The 23,362-nt window shown below is 47.2% G+C and overlaps 1 protein-coding gene across 6 annotated transcripts in view; it reads left to right on the top strand.

The window, feature by feature from the left end:
- LOC119971135 (hepatocyte nuclear factor 4-beta-like) overlaps positions 1 to 23,362 on the top strand; it is a 93,705-nt gene that overhangs the window by 32,762 nt on the left and 37,581 nt on the right. For 4 of the 6 annotated variants that reach the window (XM_038806304.1, XM_038806305.1, XM_038806309.1 and 1 more), the window contains exons 2-3: positions 6,595 to 6,769; positions 21,987 to 22,081. In XM_038806304.1, coding sequence (XP_038662232.1) covers positions 6,595 to 6,769; positions 21,987 to 22,081 — 270 coding nt within the window. Of the gene's footprint in view, positions 1 to 6,594; positions 6,770 to 14,825; positions 14,876 to 21,986; positions 22,082 to 23,362 lie in introns of those variants that run through there. The other 2 variants (XM_038806310.1, XM_038806308.1) reach the window with 2 other exon arrangements.

Raw genomic sequence — 23,362 nt, 5'->3', positions numbered from 1 at the left:
CACCATCTACAAGGCATAAGTCAGAAGTGTAATGCAATACTCTCCATTTTCCTGGATGAGTGCAACTCCACCAAAACTCAAGGAGGTAGAAACAATCCAGGACAAAGCATTCAGCTTGATTGCTCCCCCTTCCACAAACCTTCAAACCCTCCACCACTGACAAACAGTGGCAGCCATGTATAGCACCTACAAGATACGCTGCAGTAACTCACCAAAGTTCCGAAGATAACATCTTCCAAACCCACGGCCACTACCATCTGGAAGGAGATGAGCAGAGGATATCTGGAAACCCCACCATCTGGAGGTTCCCCTCCAAGTCACTCACCACCCTAACTTGGAAATATATGGCTGCTCCTTCACTGTCGCTAGAGCAACATCCTGGAAGTCCCTCCCGAACAGCACTGTGGGTGTACCTACACCTCAGGGGCTGCAGCGGTTCAAGAAGGCAGCTCACCAACACTTTCTGAAGGGCAACTGGGGATGGGCAATAAATGCTGGTCTAACCAGCAACCCCCACATCCTGTACATTAATTTTTAAAAACTCCAATTTCCTGCCTTCTCTACGAAACCCTCGATGCCCCAACTGATTAAAAATCTGTCTATAACCCTAATGATGTGCGAAAGAGAAGTGAGATAACGTGTAGAATGGTAAACTTTGACAAGCTGAGGAACAAGCAAGGGTAAATCATTGTGCATTTCTTTTTAACCAAACAGATTGTTTTGCATTCCGCAACTGTTAGTTTTTCTTTAACCAATGCCATGCAAATTCCCAGCAGCAGCTTTGATTTAATTTGTTTGAATCAGTTCATTTCAAATAAATTATTGATTTCTTGTTGGAGAAACAGTTTTAAGGTAATTCCAAGTGAAATGACAATTCAAATTATGGAGTAATGTAAGGCACTGGTCTGCTTTCTGATCTTTAGATGTTAATATACTTTCATCATCTGTTATTTATCTTGACATTTTTGTGCTAAACATATCAATAATGCTAGGTTTGGGTTACTGAATTTTCATATATATTTTGGTTTGTCTGTAAATTAGTTTCCGAGCACCAGTAATTGAGGTAGAATTTTCCATGCGCCTGACTCAGAAATGCATTAAATAGCACGCAATGACTTTGGATGTGTATTCCGTGTCACCGAGCACTTGCACGATATTTTGTTTGGCAGTGGCCGATCAGTAGCACGCCTCCAACAATTATGTTGCTTGTTGAAGGGGTTAAATTCCCAATGGACCCAGATTTTAAGTGCCCTGTGCTATTTCAAGCTCAGCGCATGGGAAACACAGGCAGGTGGACCAACCGTTTCTTCACTTCTTGGATTCGAGGGCGGGATAAAAGGGGAATTCAGCAAATGCTGGATGCGGATTTGGGAGTTTCAGGACGTGAGCGAAGGTGATGTTTCTGAGTAAAGAGAATGCTTTCTGTGTTGGGCTCAGTACAGTTTGGGGCTCTCAGGACATTAGGGTTGGTCCCCTCTGTCATTCTTTGTGCACGGGTTATCCCCATCTGCATACAAAGAACAAAGAACACAGAGACGTCCAGCACTAGAACAGGCCCTTCGGCCCTCCAAGCCTGCGCCGACCATGCTGCCCATCTAAACTAAAATCTTCGACTCTTCCGGGGTCCATATCCCTTTATTCCCTTCCTATCCATGTATTTGTCAAGATGCCCCTTAAACATCACTATCGTCCCTGCTTCCACCACCACCTCCGGCAGTGAGTTCCAGGCACCCACTACCATCTGTGTACAAAACTTGCCTTGCACATCTCCTCTAAACCTTGTCCCTCGCACCTTAAACCTATGCCCCCTCTACCCTAATTGACCCCTCTACCCTGGGAAAAAGTCTCTGACTAGTCACTCTGTCTATGCCCCTCATAATTTTGTAGACCTCTATCAGGTCGCCCCTCAACCTTCTTCGTTCCAGTGAGAACAAACCAAGTTTATTCAATCTCTCCTCATAGCTAATGCCCTCCATACCAGGCAACATCCTGGTAAATTTATTCACCCTCTCTAAAGCTTCCTCATCCTTCTGGTAATGTGGCGACCAGAATTGAACATTATACTCCAAATGTGGCCTAACTAAGGTTCTATACAGCTGCAACATGACTTGCCAATTTTTATACTCAATGCCCCGGCCAATGAAGGCAAGCATACCGTTTGCCTTCTTAACTACTTTCTCCACATGTGTTGCCCCTTTCAGTGGCCTGTGGACCTGTACACCAAGATCTCTCTGACTGTCAATACTCTTGAGGGTTCTACCATTCATGTATATTCCCTACCTGTATTGGACCTTCCAAAATGCATCACCTCACATTTCTCCGAATTAAACTCCATCTGCCATCTCGCCGCCCAAGTCTCCAAACGATCTAAATCCTGCTGTATCCTCTGACAGTCTTCACCGCTATCCGCAATTCCACCAACCTTTGTGTCATCCGCAAACTTACGAATCAGACCAGTTACATTTTCCTCCAAATCATTTACGTATACTATGAACAGCAAAGGTCCCAGCACTAATCCCTGCGGAACACTACTAGTCACAGCACTCCAATCAGAAAAGCACCCTTCCATGCCACTGTCTGCCTCCTATGACTTAGCCAGTTAAGTATCCATCTTGCCAGCTCACCTCTGATCCTGTGTGACTTCACGTTTTATACCAGTCTGCCATGAGGGACCTTGTCACAGGCCTTACTGAAGTCCATATAGACAACATCCACTGCCCTAGCTGCATCAATCATCTTTGTGACCTCCTCGAAAAATTATTTCAAGTTAGTGAGACACGACCTCCCCTTCACAAAACCGTGCTGCCTCTCGCTAATACGATCCCTTGCTTCCAAATGGGAGTAGATCCTGTCTCGAAGAATTCTCACCAGTAATTTCCCTACCACTGATGTAAGGCTCACCGGCCTGTAATTGCCTGGATTATCCTTGCTCCCCTTCTTAAACAAAGGAACAACATTGGCTGTTCTCCAGTCCTCCGGGACATCACCTGAAGACAGTGAGAATTCAAAGGTTTCTGTCAAGGCCTCAGCAATTTCATCTCTTGCCTCCTTCAGTATTCTGGGGTAGATCTGATCAGCCCTGGGGACTTATCCACCTTAATATTTTTCAAGACGTCCAACACCTCGTCTTTTTGGATCTCAATGTGACCCAGGCTATCTACACACCCTTCGCCAAACTCAACATCCACCAATTCCTTCTCTTTGGTGAATACTGATGCAAAGTATTAATTTAGTACCTCGCCCATTTCCTTTGGCTCCACACATAGATTCCCTCCCCTGACCTTCAGTGAGCCAACCCTTTCCCTGGCTACCCTCTTGCTTTTTAGGTACGTGTAAAAAGCCTTGGGATTTTCCTTGACCCTATTTGCCAATGACTTTTCATGACCCCTTTTAGCTCTCCTGACTCCTTTGTTAAGTTCCTTCCTACTTTCTTTATATTCCACACTGGCTTTGTCTGTTCCCAGCCTTCTAGCCCTGACAAATGCCTCCTTTTCCTTTTTGACGAGGCCTACAATAACCCTCGTTATCCAAGGATCACAAAAATTTCCATATTTATCCTTCTTCCTCACAGGAACATGCCGGTCCTGAATTCCTTTCAACTGACATTTGAAAGCCTCCCACATGTCAGATGTTGATTTATCCTCAAACATCCGCCCCCAATCTATGTTCTTCAGTTCCCACCTGATATTGTTATAATTAGCCTTCCCCCAATTTAGCACATTCACCCGAGGACCGCTCTTATCATTGTCCACCAGTACTTTAAAACTTACTGAATTGTGGTCACTGTTCCCGAAATGCTCCCCTACTGAAACTTCTACCACCTGGCTGGGCTCATTCCACACTACCAGGTCCAGTATAGTTCCTTCCCTAGTTGGACTATCTACATATTGTTTTAAGAAGCCCTCCTGGATGCTCCTTACAAACTCTGCCCCGTCCAAGCCCCGAGCACTAAGTGAGTCCCAGTCAATATTGGGGAAGTTAAAGTCTCCCATCACAACAACCCTGTTGCTTTTACTCCTTTCCAAAATCTGTCTACCTATCTGCTCCTCTATCTCCCGCTGGCTGTTGGGTGGCCTGTAGTAAACCCCCAACATTGTGACTGCACCCTTCTTATTCCTGATCTCTACCCATATAGCCTCGCTGCCCTCTGAGGTGTCCTCCCACAGTACAGCTGTGATATTCTCCCTAACCAGTAGTGCAACTCCTCCGCCCCTTTTACATCCCCCTCTATCCCGCCTGAAACATCTATATCCTGGAATGTTTAGCTGCCAATCCTGTCCTTCCCACAACCAGGTCTCTGTAATGGCAACAACATCATAGTTCCAAGTACTAATCAAAGCTCTAAGTTCATCTGCCTTACCTGTTGTACTTCTTGCATTAAAACATATGCACTTCAGGCCACCAGTCCCGCTGTTTTCAGCAACATCTCCCTGTCTGCTCTTCCTCAGAGCCATAGTGGCCCTATTTCCTAGTTCTCCCTCAATTTTTTCACCTTCTGACTTATTGCTCCGGTGCCCATCCTGTTATACCTACTGATGGATGTTGTTTACTCAGCAGGGAGGATCTCAGAGGTCAGGGAATAAAACAGGAGGAGACCTGGTGGTCGCAGGAACTCCCCTCCCACCTGCTGTGCCTTCCAGCACTGACCATTCTGCAGGCAGTGATGCCTCAGCGGCTTCTGCGTGCCACTTTTCAACTTCATGTTGGGCCACCATTGTACACGGCGCTTGTCATCCGCCTGCCCCCACCATCCCCCGCTGGCCCAACGTGCTGCTATGTAAGTGGCACTTAAGTGGTAATATTGCGATGCCCAATTGATCTCAGGCGAGACCGGGAAACGCGGCTGCTTTCGGTTCTGCCCGCCGAGTGCGTACATCACGCGTTTAATTCTGCCCTTGATGTCGCCAGCCCCCTATTAAGATGGCAGCCGTGCATATAACTGCACATGTGTGGTGTTGGTAGCAAACACAGCCATATTTTCAATCAAGAAAATCTGGAGTTAGAATCAGTTTTAACCAACAAAACAATTTTGAGCTGGCATCACCACGTATAATGTGAAAGGGGATTGTGTACATCATTAACCTCATGTTTGACATCTCCTCCCCAGTGGCACTTTGCTCACCCATTCCAATGTAACACGGGTCACTGAAGCCACTATCTGCACCAATACGCCCTCCGAGCAAAGCTGCTGTGTGCTTTAATCAAAAAGTCAGTCTGCTAAATTACATTTTGGGGATTTTCTTGTGCTTAACACTAATTTTGAACTGTGGAGGGAAATTAGTGTGTTCAGTCAGTTTTATTTTATTTAAATTAGAAGGTTTCCAAATACACTGCCTGAATATGGCCCTATTTATTCAAAATATCCAGTGTAAGTTACGCAACCTTTTCTTTCATGCAAAATAATACCCTTGAACAATTAGCTGCGAAATCTCACATAGTTACAAGTTTCCCGTCAAAGAACACTGTCAACCCCATTGCAGGCGTGAGTGCTACAACCCATGAAAGGAAATTTCCACAGTCCCTAAAATAATTTTTAGAACATGTCCAGGGTAGCCGAACCACGTTTCACGTCGGCCGAACACTCTTCGCACAAGCAGTTTCCCGACCAAGTGCATCTTATTATCGAGTTTCTGAAATGAGAGCGAATGAAGAACGGTCGGGATGGACTGTGAAAAGAACAGAAATTGGGAGAGATATGTCCTGGTACGAAAATAAATATGAAGAAGAAAGAGTTGTACAAATGTAAATAAATACAATGCCTCAAGTGATTAAGTGATTAACTGAATTGTTATGGCTATTTGTGTGGAAATGTATCAGCAAGGTTAACAGTGAAGCTTTTGGTAGGTAACCAGAGGATTCAAAAGTACACAACATGTGCAATATCTTACACTGTTGGAGACGTTGACTTTCAAATGAGATGTTAGATCTGGACACTGTCTGCCCTCGCAGTGAGCACAACAGATTTCAGAAAAGTTGGGAATTTTTTCCGCAATTGTCCATCCCAATATTAATGTCATCACCAGACAGATTATGCAATCATCTGATTGCTGCTTGTGGGATTGGCTGCCACAATTCCGACAACAGTAACTAAACTTCTAAAGTATTTCTTGGCCAAATAACATTTGGCAACATCCTGTGGTCACAAAGGCTGCTGTGCCAAAACACAAGCTCTTTCTACTTTGCCTTCAAATAGATACGGCCATTTTATATGGGCATGCAGTTTTCTGTGAGCGGGGCTCTGTCTGAAGCCAAGAAAACCAAGAGTGCAACCTTATTCTCACCATCACCGCATGTGCTGGCCGTGGGTGAGGTTCCTTATCCTTGCACACACTCAGAAAATGCAATCTCCGTGCCAACTGCTCTGGATTGATGCAGAACTTTTAAGATGCAGCTGCAGCAGGTCTTGAGTTTATCTGTGGGATTATCTTTGAGTAGGTTTTGTGATGGAGCTCCAGACCAATCCTGTCGAGAATTGATGTTCTGTTGAGGGCTCCCCTGGTATGCGGCATGGGGCATGCCTCCACACTATAAGCTGAACGTTTTGGTGTCGAAAATCTAATATCTTTACTGTATTTATTTTCTTTTGTTTCATAGAGACCATTCCATCAGAAGCTAGTAATATTAATGTGTTGATGAACAATGGTGTCAGTGCCATGTGCTCAATCTGTGGTGATCGCGCAACAGGGAAACACTATGGCGCTTCCAGCTGCGATGGGTGCAAAGGTTTCTTCAGGAGAAGTGTTCGGAAAAATCATGTCTACACATGCAGGTAGGCTTTATACATCTGGACTGCAAGTGATTTGAGCCATGATTCTGGTGGACAATTCTTAAACTCCACACTTCGGAGAGGAGGTTGAGCAGACACTTATTAGGGTATATAAAGGATTATGTGCATAGATAAGGTAAAAAGGCCACAATTCAGCATGATATTTCAATGTACATGAACTCAGAATGTTCCCTCAAGACCAATAAAGTCAGACTATATAAAGTTAAATGAACTTAAATCAGATCTTTAAAAAAACTCACGCAAAACGTTGCCAAATATTTGGAGCAGTTGATCAGGTAAGCTAATGCAGGGGATAATAATCGAGAAATTCTGAATACCATTGGATGCGAGCACTGGTGATTGTAATACTGGATGGTTCCAAGATGGTGGCACTGGATAGATGCTAAGCTGGGTGTGTTGAAGTACTGAATAGATATTCGACAGGATAATTGGAGTGCTGGAGGAATAGTAGTCTGAGAAACTTAGAAATCTGGAGGAATCAACTTAATCAGTTGAATCGCCTTTTCTTTTCCTTGCCATTTCTCTGTGGTGAAATAATGATTTAAGCAGGTGTTTTTCGATCACTGAAACATCTTTTGCAGTATTTTCAAATCAGATCACATTATGCTTATGCCGTTTTTCCCAGAAAGTACAATCTGTGTTTCATTTGGCAGCTCTTGTTTTCATTGATATGAATAACAAACACACGGTTGTTACTGAATGTCATGCATGCCCGAGAGAAACTTACTTCGGTCACATCTGGTAGTGCGTTGGTCGTAAAAATGCCAATCAGGATTAATAGAAATGGAATATACGAAGAGCAGTAAAGCTCATAGATTATTGTGTTTGGGAATGTTTGTGATGATTATTACAGATCGCTTATTTCCTGTAAGGCTCCAAGAACCAACGTTGTTTTCTTTTGAGCAGGGATTGAGCGATACGGGAGGAATGCATAAGTTATTTTGATTTTTTTTTAAAGGTGACACAGTAGTTGGATCTTAAAGGCATTCTCTTGCTCGTAAAATCTGTTTTGTTCTCATAAGAAAAGAGGATCAGGAGAGGAGCTAATCAGCATCGTGCAGACACAGTCGGCTCAACTTTTTACAGGGGAGGGAGTATAGGGGCTGCACACATGAAACGGTTTATGTTGCAAAGGCCTTGCTAATCTTAACGGTAGGGCCTCAGTGGAATAAAACATCTCGGATTCCCATTTGGATTCATTGGCTGGCTGGCGGACGTGCAGGAAGCAGAAATGTAGTCGCAGGAGTCCGCAACTGGGGACTCTTGGGAATGGTCTTTGTCAGTCAGGAAACTCGGGATACCCTTGAGGACCATATTGAGAATTGCAAATAGCTTTTGTACGACTTTTACAGGGAGGCCAGGGCCTGTGGGCGCCCAAGGACTCCTTGTGGGTCTTTGGAAGATCACCACTCTTCTTCTTCCTGGTGCACAAAGAGTTAAAACTTTGAACTTAACTTGGCCTCTCACAAGCCACCAGCTCCTCTCGCCATGTTTCTGCTGCTAAGCAACATGCAGTGCAGAATTCCCTCTGCCCGAACATTAATATCGCATTGCAGCACCGATAACATAATCCGGCTGTCGTTTTCACGGACGGAATCAGCCAAAAAAGTTTGACGTGTAATTCTGGGCAAGTTTGGCGGGATGTTTCCCGCCATCTTTTTGCATGAGAGCCACACCGGTATTTAACCACACTTAGGGCACAATCTAATGGGAATAATTCTCAGGGCAGGATTTTCTGTGTTTTTCGATGGCGGAGGTGGCGTGCCAGCGGGATCCTCTGGTCCTCTGGTCCCACCGTTGTCAATGGGATTTCCTGTTGAATGCACCTCTCATCACCAGGAAACCTGAGGCGGTGCGCCGTCGATAGGACTAAAACTTTCCGCAGGCGTGAACAGCCGGTAAATTTGTGACAGGTTTGTCTGGGAGTTTACCGCTGTCTCTGTTGGCGAGTTCCCCACCACTATGTAAGCGCACTCAGTCACTTTTTTGGGCCCATGAAGTTTCTGACCTGTTTCGCCCACACTTAGAATTATTTTCATCACCGGGGAGCTGAACCGGCCAGACCGGCGCCTCACAGATTGGGTCACCATTTTGAAAGGTTGCCCCGATTTCCCCACATCTGCCGTCCATGAGCATTATCACCCCCACACATATGGGGATTAACCTACACCCCCCACCCCCCCCCCCAAAGTGATGACACCCGCTATGAGGTCACTGAGGGCCTCCATTTTCAGGCTTTCCTACCCCCCTTCAAGGGGACTCTCTCCTTCACCACCTACCTTACAACCCCCACCCCTCATACACCCCTCATTTCATGGGCATGGTCCCCATCAGACCCTCACCCTTAGCACTGCCACCTTGGCACCCTGGCAGTGATCCTACCGGCTTTGCAGTGCCACCCAGGCACCCTGGCAGTGCCAACGCCATCTGATCAAGGTGGGAGTGAGACGGTTGTCAGCCTGAGGTGTCTGGAGAGTTTTAACACCACACTTTACAGCCATCATCGATACATTTAGAGAATCATATCGACAACTGGGCCCCAATATTTACATGGAGGGTGAAAGCTGGGGGACGGGAGAACGGCTTTGAAACTCAGCGAGACCAGAGCTGCATAAGTAGTCCCAAAGTTAACGACAGGTCCTCATTGAAAATGTTTTCTTCCATTGCCTGCCAAGGATCTGACCCGATTGCCGCAGGAGCCTCCATGAGGACAGACCACGGAACTTGGATAGAAGAGGGGCAGAAATGGTTGTTGGAGGTCCCTGGTTATAGATGTTTCAACAAGATTAGGGAGGATGGTAAAAGAGGTGGGGGGGTGGCATTGTTAATTAGAGATAGTATAACAGCTGCAGAAAGACAGTTCGAGGGGGATCTGCCTACTGAGGTAATATGGGTTGAAGTTAGAAATAGGAAAGGAGCAGTCACCTTGTTGGGAGTGTTTTATAGGCCCCCCAATAGCAGCAGAGATGTGGAGGAACAGATTGGGAAACAGATTCTGGAAAGGTGCAGAAGTCACAGGGTAGTAGTCATGGGCGACTTCAACTTCCCAAACATTGAGTGGAAACTCTGTAGATCAAATAGTTTGGATGGGGTAGTGTTTGTGCAGTGTGTCCAGGAAGCTTTTCTAACACAGTATGTAGATTGTCCGACCAGAGGGGAGGCCATATTGGATTTAGTACTTGGTAATGAACCAGGGCAGGTGATAGATTTGTTAGTGGGGGAGCATTTTGGAGGTAGTGACCACAATTCTGTGACCTTCACTTTAGTAATGGAGAGGGATAGGTGCGAGCAACAGGGCAAGGTTTATAATTGGGGGAAGGGTAAATACAATGCTGTCAGACAAGAATTGAAGTGCAGAAGTTGGGAACATAGGCTGTCAGGGAAGGACACAAGTGAAATGTGGAACTTGTTCAAGGATCAGGTACTGCGTGTCTTTGATATGTATGTCCCTGTCAGGCAGGGAAGAGATGGTCGAGTGAGGGAACCATGGTTGACAAGAGAGGTTGAATGTCTTGTTAAGAGGAAGAAGGAGACTTATGTAAGGCTGAAGAAACAAGGTTCAGACAGGGCGCTGGAGGGATACAAGATAGCCAGGAGGGAACTGAAGAAAGGGATTAGGAGAGCTAAGAGAGGGCATGAAAAATCTTTGGCGGGTAGGATCAAGGAAAACCCCAAGGCCTTTTACACATACGTGAGAAATATGAGAATGACTAGAGTGAGAGTAGGTCCGATTAAGGACAGTAGCGGGAGATTGTGTATTGAGTCTGAAGAGATAGGAGAGGTCTTGAACAAGTATTTTTCTTCAGTATTTACAAATGAGAGGGGCCATATTGTTGGAGAGGACAGCGTGAAGCAGACTGATAAGCTTGAGGAGATACTTGTCAGGAAGGAAGATGTGTTGCGCGTTTTGAAAAACTTGAGGATAGACAAGTCCCCCGGGCCTGACGGGATATATCCAAGGATTCTATGGGAAGCAAGAAATGAAATTGCAGAGCCGTTGGCAATGATCTTTTCGTCCTCGCTGTCAACAGGGGTGGTACCAGAGGATTGGAGAGTGGCGAATGTCGTGCCCCTGTTCAAAAAAGGGAATAGGGATAACCCTGGGAATTACAGGCCAGTTAGTCTTACTTCGGTGGTAGGCAAAGTAATGGAAAGGGTACTGAGGGATAGGATTTCTGAGCATCTGGAAAGGCATTGCTTGATTAGGGATAGTCAGCACGGATTTGTGAGGGGTAGGTCTTGCCTTACAAGTCTTATTGAATTCTTTGAGGAGGTGACCAAGCATGTGGATGAAGGTAAAGCAGTGGATGTAGTGTACATGGATTTTAGTAAGGCATTTGATAAGGTTCCCCATGGTAGGCTTATGCAGAAAGTAAGGAGGCATGGGATAGTGGGAAATTTGGCCAGTTGGATAACAAACTGGCTAACCGATAGAAGACAGAGAGTTGTGGTGGATGGCAAATATTCAGCCTGGAGCCCAGTTATCAGTGGCGTACCGCAGGGATCAGTTCTGGGTCCTCTGCTGTTTGTGATTTTCATTAACGACTTGGATGAGGGAGTTGAAGGGTGGGTCAGTAAATTTGCAGATGATACGAAGATTGGTGGAGTTGTGGATAGTGAGGAGGGCTGTTGTCGGCTTCAAAGAGACATAGATAGAATGCAGAGCTGGGCTGAGAAGTGGCAGATGGAGTTTAACCCTGACAAGTGTGAGGTTGTCCATTTTGGAAGGACAAATCTGAATGCGGAATACAGGGTTAATGGTAGGGTTCTTGGCAATGTGGAGGAGCAGAGAGATCTTGGGGTCTATGTTCATTGTTCTTTGAAAGTTGCCACTCAAGTGGATAGAGCTGTGAAGAAGGCCTATGGTGTGCTAGCGTTCATTAGCAGAGGGATTGAATTTAAGAGCCGTGAGGTGATGATGCAGCTGTACAAAACCTTGGTCAGGCCACATTTGGAGTACTGTGTGCAGTTCTGGTCACCTCATTTTAGGAAGGATGTGGAAGCTTTGGAAAAGGTGCAGAGGAGATTTACCAGGATGTTGCCTGGAATGGAGAGTAGGTCATACGAGGAAAGATTGAGGGTGCTGGGCCTTTTCTCATTGGAACGGAGAAGGATGAGGGGCGACTTGATAGAGGTTTATAAGATGATCAGGGGAATAGATAGAGTAGATAGTCAGAGACTTTTTCCCCGGGTGGAACACACCATTACAAGGGGACATAAATTTAAGATAAATGGTGGAAGATATAGAGGGGATGTCAGAGGTAGGTTCTTTACCCAGAGAGTAGTGGGGGCATGGAATGCACTGCCTGTGGTAGTAGTTGAGTCGGAAAATTTATGGACCTTCAAACGGCTATTGGATAGGTACTTGGATTAGGGTAGAATAAGGGAGTGTAGGTTAACTTCTTAAGGGCAGCACGGTAGCATTGTGGATAGCACAATTGCTTCACAGCTCCAGGGTCCCAAGTTCGATTTCGACTTGGGTCACTGTCTGTGTGGAGTCTGCACATCCTCCCCGTGACTGCGTGGGTTTCCTCCGGGTACTCCGGTTTCCTCCCACAGTCCAAAGATGTGCAGGTTGGGTGGATTGGCCATGACAAATTGTCCAAAATTCTATGATTAACCTAGGACAAAAGTTCGGCGCAACATCGTGGGCCGAAGGGCCTGTTCTGTGCTGTATTTCTCTATCAAATGGACTGTAGATCTGAGATTGAAGGGGTTTGTTGTCAATTAAGGGGGTGAGGTAGAGAGGGAGGCCGAGATTGGGTGTCGCCCAATTTTGAGGTGCCAGGGGAGCACTCCTGTAAAAAACACTTTAACTTAAGGAGATGACAGCTCTTGCCTATATTTCCCAGCCTGAATTCCTCAGCCTTGGGAAACCAGCCAGCAGCAAATCAATTTAAAACAGGCTGCAAAATGCAATGTGGCCACGCTGCTTTGAAAATGGCAGCAGGCATTGGGTTAGGGTTGTGCATCACCTTTTTGCACAATTAACCATGCAGGTTTATCCTCCCCGTTGTAGGGTGGTTATTACAGAGTGCAGTAAGAAGTCTTACAACACCAGGTTAAAGTCCAACATGTTTGTTTCAAACATGTTGGACTTTAACCTGGTGTTGTAAGACTTCTTACTGTGCTCACCCCAGTCCAACGCCAGCATCTCCACATCTTACAGAGTTGTTCTTACTGAGGACCATTATAATGGGTGACTAAAGCCTACGCCAATCTCCCATGAATAATAAGCTCAGAAAAGGTGGTCCATACAGCCCGCGAAGGAAGGTTGACAATGAGGCTGACATTTCCACTCGACTGCTTATTGAGGCAACCATCAAAGTGTTAACAACACATTTCTATCCCGCCTATAGGAATCAAATCATTCTGTTCTCTTCAAAACTTCATGAAATACTTTTTTTCCCCGATATTCTTTCATGGGATGTGGGCGTCACTGGCAATGCCAGCATTTATTGCCTGCCCTTAAATGTCCTTACCGTGAGTGGCTTGCTTGCCATTGCAGAGGGCATTTAAGTGTCAACCACAGTGGAGTCACATGTAGGTCTGGCCAGGTAAGGATGCCAGATTTTCTTCCCTAAGAACCAGATTGTTTTTAATGACAATTGCTGATAGTTTCATGGTCACCATGACTGAGACTGGCTTTATACTAGGCTTATTAATTGAATAGAAATTTTACCATCTGCCACAGTGGGATTTGAACCCATGTCCCCAGAGCATGGGCCTCTGGATTACAAGCCCAGCAACATTACCATGACGCCACCATCTCCCCTGCCTGGACATTGCAAAGACTCACAATAAGAGCTTTGCTCAGTTGGCACCATTGCTCTGGGAAGCTGGCCACCGAGACCAACCCACTCACTCCCCTTGATTCCCTGAGAGATCAAAGATCTGTCTGTCCCAGCCTTAACTGTATTCAACGATGGAGCCAACTGAATCCTCTAGTGTAGAGAATTTCAAAGATTCACAACCCTTTGTGTAATGAACTCCAATTGGCTTTATTGGTTGGCCAATTGGATTATGAGCTCCCTCAATGATAGCTCATTGAGGGGGCCCATATAATCACCTGTGTAGGCTTTGTGAGCAGTCTTAAGTTGACTGGACTGCTAGCAGCACTGTTTGTAGCTGCTCCTGTAATAATCGTTATTGTAAATAAATATTGGTGTGGTGACGGAACTCCTGCCTCCCGTGGATTACTACACTTTGAGTGAAATATTTTCTCCCCATCTTAGTCCTAATTGATCAGCCCTCTATCCTGAGACCGTACCCTTGTGTTTAAGATTCCCCAACCAGCAGAACAATAGGCAGGATTTTCCCATATTTTTTCAGAGTGTCCAGCTCTGACTGAACACCGGCAGGTAGCTCTTCAGCTGCACAGCTGAATTTTTAGAGCAGATTTTCTGGCACTCTGAAAAAAGAATGAGTGAGAGTGATGACCAGCAAGGCCGGCTCTACAGAGGTCCAATCAGCACAGAATGTAAACGCCCCCAGCCGCCCCCCCCGCCACACGGACACAGCGGACCTCCCACCTCCCTCACAAGCATCGGGATCCTCCCCACAGCAGAAACAACAAGGTTCTCCACGCCCCACCTCTCATCCCCAACCACAATGTCAATATCACCCCCCTTCGCAGGCATCGGGGTGATCCCCCCCACCACCGTAGTCTCGGGGGCATTCTCCGCTCCCCCCCCCCCCCCCCCCCCCCCCCCACACACACACAGTCTCAGAGGCACTCTCACAGGCATTAGCCCTCCCCAAAACACATACTGGAAGCGCGCATCGCGATCGGGTGGAGAATCAGGCAAAACTGTAAAATCGCGGTTTGCACCTGGCTCCGAATCCAACGCCTCCCGAATCCGCTCCGGTCCCTCGCTGGCAGCGATGTCGAGATTTGTGCCCCACACCGGCGGGTCCTTGAAAACCACCACTTGCATGGAATTTAATATCATTAGCAGGTCGGACACAGTATGCTCCACCCTTTTGCAATGCTCCACCCCACTCAGGCAGACGTCACACGGGTGCAAATGGGTACAAGTATTTACAAGCGGGGCCTGGGCATCATGGCTGTTGAGTGGGAGCAAGAAGGTAAGAGAACTTTTTAAGACTCTGATGTGAAGAATGAGGGACAGGGGTGATGGCTGGGACATAGAGGTGGTGACTCACCTGAGCAACCCTAAGGAGGTCATTAATCTTCTTCCTGCACTGGCGCCCAGTCCTCCTGGTGAGGCTGGCAGCACTGACTGCCTCTGCCACCTCCTCCTGGGCCCTGTGACAATGGCAGGCCTTAGTCTCTGGCCCACCTTGGGGAAGGGGGTGTCCCTCCTCTCCTCCACCACGTCTAGCATGCGACCGAGCTCTTACTCGGTAAATCTTGGGGCAGGTTTCCTATGAGCCACCATCTTGGGTGGAATGAGTGTGTGGGCCGGGGAGTGCTTATAAACAGCTCCAGCTTATCAGGTTCTCTAGCACTATTTCCGACTCCAGTGAATCAGATGGCAGCAGGAATGGGAATGCTCTAAAATTGCGTGGGCAGAGTGCTGGCCCATTAGCATATCGTGATTCGCTTCCCGAATAGCGGCTCCAATGGAAACGCGAACCACACGTAATTCAGTCCCGGCCACATCACCTAATCCCCCAAAACAGAGAATCCTGTCCAGGATTTCCCTATTTGTGCAACCATGTTAACTCACACTGCACTCCATTTTCCCAATGACTGATGTTGGACCACTTGACTTGTAGTTCCCTGCTTTCTCTCTCCTTCCTTTCTTGAAATGCGGTGCAACATTTGCCCCCTTCCAATCTCGAATATAAGGTTATGCCAGTGGGGGAATGAGTGTGTTCGTGAAGGAAAATGAACAGGAAAAGGGGTAGCATCAGCTCTAAACTTTTTCTGACCTATTTCTTCTCCGTTATCTGTTCCCAGGATGTTAAGTTCAAATTGACTCATTGCAGATTTTTTTGCAGTTTTATAGATTATAACTCTCAAGGTGATTGCCAAATAAAATACACTAATGAGATTGCAAACAGTTAAATGGAGCCTTTCAGTTCAGGCTTGCTTCTCTGATTCCAGTTTATCAATTTCTAATCAACCGCACACTTGAGTTTCTGTCCAATAGCTTCCCAGTGAATGATATTTAGATTTGATGCGGTGCAGCAGAAAAAAAACATGAAATGATCTGTTCAAAAGCCAAACATTTGAAGTGGTTCAAGGATCGACTGTACCAGGAGGTCATTCATGCATAATTCAGAATTGGAGCTGCTTTAACTTAAATTGAATAGCGTCTTTCAGAGCCCCTGGGCAACCCAAAGCCCCTTGCAGCCAGTTATTTTTGAAATGTAGTAACTGCGGCTTCACGGATACATTTTCAAGCAGTTACCAGTAATATTATCCCACAAACAAGAGTAGGATAACTGACCAGCTAATCTGTTATACGCTGTGTGGTTTGAATTTTGGCGAGGACATTTCGAGGTCTTCGTATTGGATCTTTAACTGAATAGGTGTGTTCACCTGACAAATGGTGTGGTGAATGTAATTCACACTGTATTGTATTGTATTGTCCTTGTGGGCTCTGTCTGTGAGCCGTTGCGCGGCTCTGCCCATAGGGGGAGATGAGGAGCTTGTACAGGGCTCCGCCCATGGCACCACCCATGGCCCCTCCCACTACCGGAAGTATAATGCGCTGCAGCCGTGTGAGCCTGCCCTCAGTTCTTCTGGTCGCAGGCAGGCTCAGTTGTAAGACTATTAAAACCACAGTTTACTTCCAATCGTGTTCCGAGTGAATTGATGGTCTCATCAAATGGCAACTCCAACAATACAGTACACCCGCAGTGCTCCCTAATTTATGTACTCCAGCCACTGAATGGAACCTTAACCCATTATACTCTGATTTAAAGGCAAAAGTGCTACCAATCAGCGACTCTGACACATTAACCTCTCATTTTAAATTTGCCCTTGCCTACTCATTTCCCTGGTTTCCTCTTCTTTCCCGATGGTTTTAACATGTTGGACTTTGGGAGCTCTCAGATGTCTTGTCCAAGTGACCATTCTTCATGAGAAAACTTGACCAATGAGTGTTGGGAGGCTTTTTGCTCTTTGTGGGGAGGGCAGGGGGAGCATCACAAAGGGTGGTCTTGAGGTTCAGAGGGGGAGACCCTGGGCGCAATTCTCTATTCCAGCAGCTAAGTGCCGGCACCGACAGAGAATCCGCGGGTGGATCACAACGGGAAAATCTGCGCGAACCCCTCACCGATTCCATAACCGGTGAAGGGCTAGCACCGGCGCCGTGTGAACGCCATGCGAGTGTGCAGAAAATGGCTGGAGCATCTCTGGCTCCTGTGCCGCGCATGCGCAGGGCTAATGGCCTGCACCGGTCGCGCCGGAAAACATGGCACCGACCGTGTTGGGCCCTGAACCCGCCCACCCCGGCCCCACAGCCCACCCCTTGGTCATCCCCACCACTACCCCCAGCCATAACAGAAGCCCCCCGGGCAGCGGCACGGATCCTGGATGAGTGTGGCGGCGCTGGACACTCGGACCATCGGGGACGGAGCATCACGGGTGGGCCGGCTGAAGATGCGCCAACGGCCTTGTGACTGCGTGCGCACATCTCGATGATGCCGATTTGGAGAGGACGGAGCATGCGAACAGGCATCAAACAGGCGCCTGCCCCAAATCCGGCGTCGGAAGCCATTCTCTACCCGATCGCCAATCCCGATTTCGGTGTCAGGCTACGGAGAATCCTGCCTCCTGCCTCTGAGCTGGAAGCTTCAGAGATCCATTTCAGAACTTGTGGACCACAGAAGGATGGTTCATAACCCAATCAGATGTGACAATCTGCTTATCCTTCCAACATGCTCATGGCAGCATGTATGAGAGGGAGAGATTCCTGTGGTCAGCATGCTTGACTTGGAGTGATGTTCCTCAAACTATAACCATTTGTTGGATAGATTCTGGACTGACAAAGGAGTCAAAGAGTCAAAGAGGGTAGACAGGAAATTCGAGGCCACAATCAGATCAGTCATGATCTTATCAAATGGTGGAGCAGATTTATTGGGCCGAATAGCCCACAATCACTCCAAATTCATGTACTCATACAAGCCTGATTATATCCACACATATAGGGCGGGATTCTGTGATTCTGAGGCTAAGTGTTGACGCAGTCGGAAACGCCGTTGCGATTTTCAACTGTGTCAAAATGGCCTCAGGATCAGCAATTCTGACCCCTACAGGGGGCCAGCACGGCACTGGAGCAGTTCATTCCGCTCCAGCTGCTGATCCCAGCTCTTGGAATGGTGATCTCAGGCATCCCTCTGTTCAAGATCTTTATCCTGGTCTGACCTGTTTAAAATCAGAAGTGGCCTTCTCACTCTGAGCTGCTCTTCCTGACAGCTAAGCTAACTGGTTTCACTTTCTCTTTTCTAACTGCAGAAGCACCTAGCATTCCTGAAGTAGGCAGCATCTGTCAATCAGAAGAAGAATGTTTAGAAACATTTTGGTGAGGATAAATGAAGCACTTGAGATGCTTTCAAGCATGAAAGGAAAGATAAATAAATAGAACCTCCTGCCAGCTATGTTCAAACCATTAAGCTGTCAATCAAAGGCACTGCACTGTGAAATTGAATGAATGCATTTCAAAGGATGTCGATGATTTCAAGCCTTTTCCAGTATTGTGGGCTTTCTAGGAAGTCTCCGACACTTCAAAAATCAACAGCTTCAAAATCATGGGCTGGATTCCCCCCGACCCAGCGGGACGGGGGGTCCCAGTGGGATGGAGTGGTGTGTACCACTCTGGCGTCGGGCTGCCCCAAAGGAGTGGTTCCCGTCCCCCCGGCTGGCGTGGAAGGCCTTTGGCACCACATCAGCCAGGGCCAAAGGGACTTCGCCGGCCGGCGGAAGTCCGCGCATGCGCGGGAGCATCAATGGCTGCTGACGTCATCCCCATGAATGCACAGGGAAGGGGGTCACTACCGCGTCGGCCATCGTGTAGTCTATGGCCGACGCAGAAGGAAAAGAGTGCCCCCACGGCACAGGCACACCCGCAGACCAGTGGGCCCCGATCGCGGGCCAGGTTGCCCCACGCCCCCCCCCCCCAGGACCCCGGAGCCTGCCTGCACCGCCAGTCCCTCCGGTAAGGGAGGTGGTTGATTCACGCCGGCGGAAGAGGCATTACAGCAGCTGGACTTCGGCCCATCGCGGCTGGAGAATCGCCGGGGGGGGGGCCGACCCCGCCAAATATCCGGTGCCGGAGACTTCGGGAGGGAGCAGGGGCGGGATTCACGCCGGCCCCTGGCGATTCTCCGACCCTCCAGTCCCATGTCTGAGGGAGCAGGTGTGAGGAAAAGGAAAGTGGTGGTAGCACAAGTGGATAGCACTGTGGCTTCACAGCGCCAGGGTCCCAGGTTCGATTCCCCGCTGGGTCACTCTCTGTGCAGAGTCTGTACGTTCTCCCCGTTTCTGTGTGGGTTTCCTCCGGGTGCTCCAATTTCCTCCCACAGTCCAAAGACATGTTAGGTGGATTGGCCACGCTAAATTACCCTTAGTGTCCAACCGGAGCACCCGGAGGAAACCCCGCAGACACGGGGAGAAGGTGCAGACTCTGCACAGACAGTGACCCAGCGGGGAATCGAACCTGGGACTCTGAAGCCACAGTGCTAGCCACTTGTGCTACCGTGCTGCCCAATAATAAGTGGGGAAAAAAACTGCCAATAATGTGTCTGTGTGTGCTGTGGTGCAAGATCTAAAAAAAAATTGTAAGCTTCCAGTGTTATTGTGATGCATGAAAATGCAAAGCACATATTCAAGAACCAAATAAAAAGTGCAGGAACCAAAAAATGAACACAGTTAAAATGCAGAAATATTAAATTGCAGAAGTTAATCAAAACACCAAACTTAAGCTTTCACTTTTACATATTGAATGTTTCACTGGATATTTGTCTCCCATTGACGTCCTGAATCTTCTTGGATACGATTCCTTTACGAAAACCTCCTCTCTGGGTGTAGAGGTGGTGGCTGAAAGCTGCTGTAAAGTTAGAGGAAAAGTTTAAGCTTGAAGATAGTTGGGACTTCCAACAAAGGCGACAAAGATTCACCATGCCAACCTCCTCCTGCACCCTCTGTGTTGCCTGTAATGAAAAGGCTGCCAGTTCATCGGGCCCACTGATGCCAACAAGTCTTGACAAATGATGAATTCATCCTTTGGCTCTGAGCCATATTCCACATTTCCCACTGGTATCTCATTGCTACCTGGAAGTTTTTCCTGGGAGGAAAATCAGGGGCACACTCAATATCCTGCAAGGAAAATAGCTCAACCACTGTCTCTACACGAGGTTATTCAACAGTTCACACCCGGTGAATGACAAATCATTGCTGAAAGAGGCAGGTTAAACACTGCACCTATCATCCTAACAATCCTTCGCTTTTTGAAGAAACCAACATTGATTATCAAATGTTTTGAAAGCAATTTCTAAGAATCATTACCTTGTCATCAATTGTGATGTACAACTGCTCTTTGTGCTGTATATAATGGACTTGCTGGCTCTGCCTGGGGCATCTCCAACACTCTCTTTGTGTGGTACTAGTGTATCACCTCGCCTAGCAACATGATGAAAAATCATTAGCATCGTTCATATATCAGTGTTGGGAGGCCGTTGCACAAATTCAATTCACTCTAATATCTGTTCCTGCTGTGTTAGTCAAAGATGTAACATTAAAATAATAGTTGTATCTCCCCGATTTATGACAGTCCCATAATTCTCTCCTTTCGGGCGGCGCGGTGGCACAGTAGTTAGCACTGCTGCCTCATAGCTCCAGGGTTCCGGGTTCAATTTTGGCCTCAGGTGGCTGTCTGTGTGGAGTTTGCACTTTCTCCCTGTGTCAGCGTGGGTTTCCTCCAGGTGCTCCGGTTTCCTCCCACAGTCCAAAGACGTGCAGGTTGGGTGGATTGGACATTATAAATTGTCCCTTAGTGTCCAAAAGGTTAGGTGGAGTTGCTGGGTTACGGGATAGGGTGGAGGCGTAGGGTGCTCTTTCCAAGGGCCGGTGCAGACTCAATGGGCCATATGGCCTCCCTCTGCACTGTAAATTCACTGTAAGATCTTTAGCCTGTGGTTCATAGCCTTCAGCTGCTTTTTCTTGGGTGGGGGGGTTGTCAATCAAATCTTCCTCGCAGCCATTCATTGCTGTTCTCAGGGTTTTGTTTACAATCAGACCGCTCCATAATGCGATCAGAGAGTTATTTTTTGAAATCATTTAGCTGTGATTTGAGGTCTCATAAGCCATTTGTAATGGAAGTCAATTTACCCCGGCTGCATATTCAAGTGCTCTTAAATCCAGTGCGAATGTCATCATAGAATCATTGTGCCATACTCTGAAGCAACAGTGCGAAACACTGTGCTACCGTGTCCCCATCTCCATCGTCCTGGACAGTGCTGTTCATAATCCCGTGTACCCAGAACATTAGGCCACTCTTCTGTCTCATGGATGCCTAAAGATAAAGAACAATTTAATAGCATTGCACCGCAAAGTGAATTCTCTGCCTTCCCAGCCATGTATTCCTCGGTGGCACGCCGTCGGCGGCAGCAGGATTCTCCATTCCCGCCGGCGGTCAATGGGATTTCCCATTGTGGCCACCCCACGCCGCCGGGAAACCCACGGGCGGGGATGAGCTATTAGCGGGACTGGGACCACATATTTTCGATTTACCTGTCTAGTCATTTGAGACATTATATCGAGTAAATGGTTTCCAAGCTTCACAAAACCTCTCGCTCTTTCCGATTAAAGGAAAGTTTCCGTATATCTTTGAAACCTACCTGCGAGAATCACGGGATGTTCACGGCACAGAAAGAGGCCATTGCGACTGCTCCAGTCAAGAATAATAATAATCACTTATTGTCACAAGTAGGCTTCAATTAAGTTACTGTGAAAAGCCCCTAGTCGCCACATTCCGGCACATGTTCAGGGAGGCTGGTACAGGAATTGAACCCGCGCTGCTGCCTTGTTCTGCAATACAAACCAGCTGTTTAGCCCAGTGTGCTAAACCAGCCCCAGTTCTGCCCCTAGAAACCCGGCCAAGTCCCACCTTGGCAAACAGATGCGATTTCAAAACTGCTGCTACGTTTTGGAGAGTGGTGAAACACACAACAATTGAAAAGCCATTCGGGCAAGTGAAATAATCAGTATTATCTTTACTGTCCACAGGTTTAGCCGGCAGTGTGTAGTCGACAAGGACAAAAGGAACCAGTGCAGGTACTGCAGGCTCAAGAAATGCTTCAGAGCTGGGATGAGAAAGGAAGGTAGGGACATTAATTCATTCTGTTGCATTCTCCAGTTAGATCTATGCAAAGCTGGTATTTCAGTATGTAGGATCAGACACCATAGGATTAATGCCGTAGATAATTCCTTATCTTCTAGTATTGTTTTAAGAGAAGGCTCCATTAATCCTGCACGCTGCCACTGAAATCTCACACCTGGTCAAATCTTAAAGGCATTACGGATATCACTGTTCATCTCATTTTGTTGAAAAGACACAATTTACTGGGAATCCAAACACGATCATAGTTTAGCTATCACTTGACTGCTCAAAGCTTGACATTATAACAACGTGGTACCATGCCTCCACTGATCTAATAATCTGCTTGAGCCAATCAATGTTGTGGAGAAGCAAATGTTGATTGAGCGGATGAATTCTGTGCTGGGAAGAATTGTCACAAGTATATTTGGGATTTTGCTGAATACCCAAAAATTGGATGAATTCAAATTTGTCGTCCCACCCAATCTTCCTCTCTCTCGCTTTCAAAAACATACTCAGGCCCCTGTAGAAATTACAATTCCTCTAATTTTGTCCCAAATACATTGGCCGATGTTTCATGTCATTGGTGTTGTGTTGGTCAGAACGCCATGCAAAGTTATAAAGGACTCAGTCCCAAAGTTAGGGAGAAAAAGCTGCGATGTGCCTCTAAATTGGGACAAATCTATGAAAGAGAGGCACAGACAGAATGGGCCTCCATTTGCGCTGTAAACTACTGTGGGCAGAGTTCTCCCATTCTGAGACTCAGTGCGGTGGCAGGGCTGGGAATGTGGATTGTTTCCCACTGCGGCATCCAGCGGGCAAGGTTGTTCCAGATGAGTTTCATGCCACTGTGTTTTCCCGCCGACATCATGGGGAACTTGGTCTGGGGGGGGAGTGGTGGGGGTGGGGGGGGTGGTGGGGGTTAGACCTGCATCTGCATCCCATTAATGAGATGCAAATGAGGTTGATGCTGGTCTCCGGCGGGCTTCCCGACTTGCCATGGTGGGCACTAGCGGAACCTCCTGCCGCAAATTCAGGATGACATGTAACCGATTTCTGGGACTCCTGCCACATTCTTCCCTCCCGCCCACCGTCGCAGCTGCCAGCAGGGTCTCGGGAGGGTTCTGCTCTATGATTCTACAGGCCTTTCTCAACAAAACTTTATTGTGACTCGTCTAAACGTTTCAGTGCCACAGATTTTACACAATAACATTTCCCCACCTTTTGGAGATCCTACTACTGAAGGTGATCAGGTTTGCTTTCTTTGGCTCCTTGTAACCAATCA

Source organism: Scyliorhinus canicula, chromosome 9, assembly GCF_902713615.1.
Source record: "Scyliorhinus canicula chromosome 9, sScyCan1.1, whole genome shotgun sequence".
Taxonomy (NCBI): domain Eukaryota; kingdom Metazoa; phylum Chordata; class Chondrichthyes; order Carcharhiniformes; family Scyliorhinidae; genus Scyliorhinus; species Scyliorhinus canicula.
The sequence above is the reverse complement of the archived record's forward strand: the minus strand, read 5'-3'. Positions and strand labels throughout refer to the sequence as shown.